Here is a 7,035-nt window from a genome sequence, read left to right as displayed (position 1 = left end):
TCCATTGTTGCAATTCCACAACCATTGAACCAAACATACCCATTTATCTACCTCACAATATTTTTATGATTTCATAAAGGAAGGTGTGAAATATAAACCCTAATATGATCGATTAAATTAAAAGAAGACATATTTGTAGAGAATAGAGAAATTTTGTAAATGGTATCAAGTTCAATAATAGAAAAAAAGACAGTTTCCAAAGAAGGAAGTGAAAATAGAGATGATAGAGAAAAAACATTTTAATAGGGTTTAATGAAAGGAGTTGTTAACTTTTGGCAACTCAAAGAAGTAAATGAACACAGAAAAAAGTTTGGAGACCAATTTAAAAACAAACTAATATCAAGAGTAAATATTTCTAATTTTTAATACAAACGTTACCATTTTCAATCACTTTATAATCATGACAAAAAATAGCAAAACTCATAAAAATTAGATACCTCAGAACTTATGGATGAATTAATACACGTTTAACTTATGTTCTTTAATTTTGAGCCAATGTAGTTACCCCAAATATTCAAAAATAACTTTATCATTCATCCTTATCTTATATATCTCAAACAACCTTCCATCCATCACAAAAACAACCCCATAAAAAATGAAAACATTATTTGGATTCTTGAAGGATTTGGTGATCACCAATTTAGTCATTCTAAGATTATTATTTTTCACACAAACTAAATACTTAAAAATATCAAATGACTAGCAAGTTGGTCTCTCATACTAATATGATATGCATCTAGAGTGACATGTTAAATATATTTAGAATAACACATTAATGTTAAAGATGAACTTATTGATCATTTAATGTGTCTAGGTATTTAGCTGGTAAAAAATATATTTTCATGACTATAACATCTTTCTCAATGACCTAAATGACAATTTATTGTCAAAAATATTAGTCATCCCGATAAATAAAATAAAATAGGAGATGAAAGGTATCTGTTTTTTTTATTAAAAATCAAAATACTTGAATAGGCCGCAAACAAAAAAAAGCAATTTCTGGACCAAATTTTGCTGTTGCCAGAATATTACCCTCAGAAAGACAAAAACCACTCATCTGCTTGGTCCCCCACAGGTCTCTTCCTTTTTAATATTCATATTTTTATATGGTATAATCAGGTATTTTCTCGATTTATCGACAACAAATTAATATTTTTTAAGATATATGACTATCTTTTGTATAAAATGTCATCCACGCAACAATTAAACATTCATTATTTTTAACATAACTAAGAATTCAATGACAATACTAGCTAGAACAATACTTTATAATTATATTTTTATGTAACTTTCTTTGATTTGACAAAGAATAGTAAATTAATTTTTTTATTATATTAAATTAAATTATTTTATTTCTAATTTATTTTCCATATTTTATATTTACATATCTAAAAATCCAAAAAAATAATTTAAAGTTGAGAGACTTTTCTTATAAAAATAACATATTTTATTTATAAATTATAGTAACTCACTTGCTCCAACATCTTCCCCATATTTCCATTTTCTTACTCCTTCTTCAACAACAACTACCACCAAACACAAACACCAAACACCAACGTTAAATCTTTGTCTTCTTCATCATCATCAACTAACTAATAATACTTAACTCTCTTATCTCTAATTTTTTCTTATATTTTATGGCATACCATAATCAAAATCATGATCTATCCCAACAAGAATTCTCACTTCACCATTTCACAAACCAATCCAACTCCACACCCAATTGGCTCAACAACAACACAACCACCTCCACCAACACCGTCTCCGCAGCCGCGAATTCATCGGCACAATGGAAGGCAGAGATATTGGGACACCCGTTGTATGAGCAGCTTCTGTCAGCACATGTGGGGTGCTTAAGGATCGCAACGCCGGTGGATCAGTTGCCGAGGATTGATGCTCAGTTGGCTCAGTCGGAGGATGTGGTGGCTAAGTACTCCAACACCTTTGGACCCAACATGCTTGGTGCTCACAAAGAACTTGACCAATTCATGGTAATTTTACTCTTATCTTTTTTTCGTAACAAAAATCATATGTCCCGAAAAAAATCATATATTCAATTTTTTCGTTACTCAATCAAATTCCAATAAGTAATATAAAATAATAATTTATAGTTTTATAACTTTTCTATGTCAAATTTTTAATTGGACCATGATACTAAATAAAGATACCAAATGATATAGATAATTTTCATTCTTTTTTTTATGCCTAAGTAAATCTTCTAAAAATATTATTTTATAGTGTTTAAAATGTTTATCAATCTTTACATATTTTTTTTATCAGAAACTCAACTTACAAAAATATATTTATCAACCTTTTCTTTTTTATATAAGAAAAATGAATAAACGTCTAGATTGGTCAGGAAAAGAGATGGTTGAAAATGTAAAACTTCATCTTAAAAATATTAAATTGGTTATAAAATTTATGTGAAGAATGACTAATATTACCTATATTTAATATTGAAAAAGAAAAAATGATATGAAATGTATTGTTTTTATTTTAAGGAGTTTTTTTGTTATGCAATTGTTTCTTAAATGATGGAAAAGTCTATGAGAGTGTGTTGTATGAATAGGAAAATAACATATGATTGATAGGGAGAGCTCCATTTCAAAGTAATAATTGAAATTTGATTTTTTTAAAAGAAATTGAATTATTTATTCCTCTAATTTATTTGTTATCATTATCTATACGCATATTTCAAAAATCTATTCCAAAAGCCAATTGACAACTTTAAGTTACATTTCAGAATAATATTATTGTTTTTATAAACGATAAATATCAATTCGACCCCACTAGTACTAGTTTGAGAACAATATTACTCACATTACAAAAAAATCTGACCATCTTTTATTTTTCGTTGGGTTGGAATAACCCTTCAATTTTTTGGTGAAATTGTTACTATATTATCCCTAATATTCATAAAAAATATAATTAATTTAACATGTATGTGACATTTTTAAATACTAATCTAAGTTTTAAGGTACAAAATAGTTTAATATCTATGTAGTAATGTAAAGATATGGTTGCATGTAAGGAAGTATGCATTATGTTGATGAAAAGAGAGACTAAGAAAAATCATAGAGAAAATTATAAAGAATAATCTTGAGCTCAATATTTTGTCAATAAAACATTGTTCGGTTCACAACTTCATTTAATTTTAATGAGAATAAGGATTGATTTTTGAATGATGCAAATACAAAACATCTCTCTTACGAGGTTGTCTTGAATCTTGATTTTGACATAGTGACTAAGATGACCAATGCTACAGAATTTTATTAGATATGATATAGTTTTGTGATCTTGGTGCTTTTTTCTGCTTAATGTTTCAGTCACACTATGTTTTATTGCTCTGTTCCTTCAAAGAACAACTGCAACAACATGTCAGGGTCCATGCAATGGAAGCAGTAATGGCTTGTTGGGAGATAGAGCAATCTTTACAGACTCTAACAGGTGCAAAAACTATCTACTTTAGTAATTTTTACATCTTAGAATTAAAAACAAGGATTTAATATGTATACATTCACAGTGTAAATATTTTTTATATTGTCAACAAATTATCTACTATTGATTTATTTACTACAATTGACTCTCAAACAAAAGTAATACGAATCAATGGTAGATGACGTGCTGACAGTGTAAAAAACTTTGCTGCACTATCACTACATAGATTTTGAACCATAAAAACAAATATATTTTTGTTGCATGATATAATGAAAATCACTTGTTCCATGTCATTTTTCTACCTAGCTTTTTATCTAATTGTATGTTCCCTTATTTGTGTTGGGGTTGGCAATTGAAAAACTCTTGAGAATAGAAGGGTACTAAACTACTAGTTGGGTTAGAAATATGTTATTATATGAAGTCCTACATTTCTTATAGAATAAAGTATTAATGTTATATATTTGACTTAAGTCTTTTGTTGTTATATGTTCCTCACCAAATAGAAACACCTCATGGGTACTTAGGCATATGGGTATACTGAAACTTATAATCCTTTATTCTCTAATAATATTTTGGTAACCATTCAACACTGTCAGGAACGTATGCAAAATTGGACGAACTTTGTTATCAAATTCTCTGTCTTCTTCTTTTCTATTTATTTTGTATAATTTATTTAATTACTTGTGTCCAATGTTGAGTAAGGATAGCTTCTACTACATCAAAATCTTGTAATAGTAATACACTATGCTAACAAAACTTTGATCATACATGATTACATGAATAAATTTTTTTTTACATGTTTTTCTATCATATTTGGATCTGTATTTGGAAAATTTTGACCATAGAAGCACTATATCAACATTGAAAGAATCTTAGCCAATAGTGGAGAGTTACTAAATCCACAAGCATTGCAACTTTACAATGCTTTTTATGGCTTGTGTTCTTTGAACAAAGTCTTCAATATTTTGGTTCAAATAGAAAACTCTGCACAAATTAAACAACAAAAGCAAAACCCTTTTCAAAATGATGTATACTAAAACTGATAATTGTTCCAACATGTTGCATGATGAATAGGAGTTTCACCAGGAGAAGGTACAGGTGCAACGATGTCCGATGACGAAGACGACCAAGTAGAAAGCGATGCGAATATTTTCGATGTTAGTTTGGATGGAACAGATAACATGGGATTTGGCCCTCTTGTTCCTACAGAGAATGAAAGGTCCCTTATGGAACGTGTAAGACAAGAACTAAAGCATGAATTGAAACATGTAAGTGATGTTCTGTCCTTCATTATGGTCTTTCATTTAACTAATCTTCCCTTATGAGTGATCAAGATTTTCTTTAAACTTCAATGATATAGGGCTATAAGGAGAAAATTGTGGACATAAGAGAAGAGATTCTGCGAAAGCGCCGAGCCGGAAAACTTCCTGGTGACACAACCTCTGTCCTCAAAGCATGGTGGCAATCACATTCCAAATGGCCTTATCCTACAGTAAGTTTCATAGATATTGGTATTACATCATTTTTGGGACAAAATTGGTTTAGAGTCTATGAAATGGTTCACCATTTAATGTTGTTGTAAATGTAACATGTATTGATTTACTATCTGATGTATAAAACTACAAATGTTAGTGCTAAAGGATGATGCATTTTCTTCATATTCTGTCCTAATTCTATACATAAGATTAAGCTAGCTTGTGCACTTTAGCACAATTGTAGGCTTGTGGTGTGAATAGACTATATTGAAGCTACATTTTCTAGTGGTCTTCTATTTAATGGTAATGTTGGACCCGACCTCGATAGGAAACTCTGACTACTAGGGAGTTCCGTTGTTACTAGATCATGAAGAGACATAAATGAGATATCACGTCTTGAACCAAAACATTAAGGCGTTGGTTTTTTGGGTCTTTTACAGCCATAGCCTCTTCCTAACATTCCCCTGTATCCAATTTGAGATTTCACACTTGAATAAATCCAACAATTTCCCCCTCAAGTGTGGTTACCACACAATTATCAATCTGATTCCCTTTAAGTCCACCATGTCTCAGGCAAATCATCTGCTCTGATATTACTTGTTGGACTCGACCGCAACCAGGGAGCTTCCAACCATTGGAGAGTTCCATTATTACTGGGCACGTGAAAAAATGGAGAGTCATAAGTGAGATATCACGTTTTGAATCAAAACATTAAGACATCGATCCCGTGGGTTTTTTCCACTTATAAATTCTTCCACACATCCCTTACATCTAACGTTAGACTTCATACTTCAATAAACCCATCGGTTAATAATATTATCTTCTTTCTTAAAACTCATTCACCAATATTTGTTATCAACTTAATCAATTATGTTGTTTCTAGGAGGAAGATAAGGCAAGATTGGTGCAGGAAACTGGTTTGCAGTTAAAGCAGATTAATAATTGGTTCATCAATCAAAGGAAGAGGAATTGGCACAGCAATGCTTCAACTTCTACTGTCTTGAAGAGCAAGCGTAAACGGTAATAAGCGATATCTTGTATCGAAATCTATCTATTGTATACCACTTATCAGGTTCATCATAAGCGATATCTTGTAATAATAATATAAAAATCGACGAATCACGTAATAGTCGATATTCCATGCTAGAACGAGTATTATGTACCATGTAACTATGACTCAACTTCACACAAATAATGACTTGAGTGCCTATAGTAGATTGTGCTTAATTAGGGACCTTTTTATTTATTTATTCATTCAAACTTTTCAATCTTAGTTTGAAAATAAATAATGCAGGGGATAACAGTATTGATCATTGGAAGACAATGAGAAAGAGCTACTTTTGTTCTTGTGGTGCTACATAATTAGGAATTATGAACCAAATGGGGTGACTCAACAGGATTATGATTTTTGTTTACATTTTCATGGTTGTGATATATATGTATATATATAATATACATATATGTATATATAATAGTGAGGGTTGGGGTATACAGTAATAATAAGTTGTCTATTTTTCCTTGCTGGTTTTGTTTTTGTGCTTTAAATTGGTATGTGGGATGTAGAAGGTTATTTTGTTGTAAAAATCAGAAATGGTATATGACTATATGTGGGATATCATAAGATTTTACATTTAAATCTGGTTGGTACTTTGTTCAATATCATAAACTCTATAAGCTCTACAACATTGAGATTATCTTGCACTTGTAAGCTAGTGGACTAAGAAAAACCATTTTTTATTCCTCAGCATTACTTTACTTTGACATGCAGATAAAGATAAAAGGATCATTTATCATGATAGTCATGTAAATATATCTTTTATTTTAATCATTTAATCAAAATCTAATAATTCATATTAAGTATTCTCATTTCTCACAATAGCGCATTATTCTCCCGTGAATAGTTAGTTCCCTTTATTAAATATAGCAATTTGAGAAGTCTAGCTAATAAAAATTTATATGTAGGAAGAAGAAGTTAGACTAGTAATATAAAATTAAGTTCTCTTTGATTGTTAAGAGCACTATTTATTTTGAGAGATAAGTTGGGGATACCTACTCCACTAAAATCAAAGTTAATTTCAAACACAATCTGTTGATGCAGAAGACACATGGAGAAAATTTAAAT

The 7,035-nt window shown here is 30.0% G+C and overlaps 1 protein-coding gene across 1 annotated transcript; it reads left to right on the top strand.

Moving 5' to 3' along the window:
• On the top strand, positions 1,471–6,560 carry LOC109350741 (homeobox protein knotted-1-like 3). The gene is made up of 6 exons (XM_019592029.1): positions 1,471–1,991; positions 3,327–3,447; positions 4,513–4,706; positions 4,799–4,930; positions 5,797–5,933; positions 6,208–6,560. Exons 1-6 carry the CDS (start codon positions 1,638–1,640, stop codon positions 6,212–6,214), a joined length of 945 nt encoding a protein of 314 aa, XP_019447574.1. The 5' UTR covers positions 1,471–1,637; the 3' UTR covers positions 6,215–6,560.

Source organism: Lupinus angustifolius, chromosome LG06 (genome assembly GCF_001865875.1).
Source record: "Lupinus angustifolius cultivar Tanjil chromosome LG06, LupAngTanjil_v1.0, whole genome shotgun sequence".
Taxonomy (NCBI): Eukaryota; Viridiplantae; Streptophyta; class Magnoliopsida; order Fabales; family Fabaceae; genus Lupinus; species Lupinus angustifolius.
This window is presented reverse-complemented; position numbering and strand designations above follow the sequence as displayed.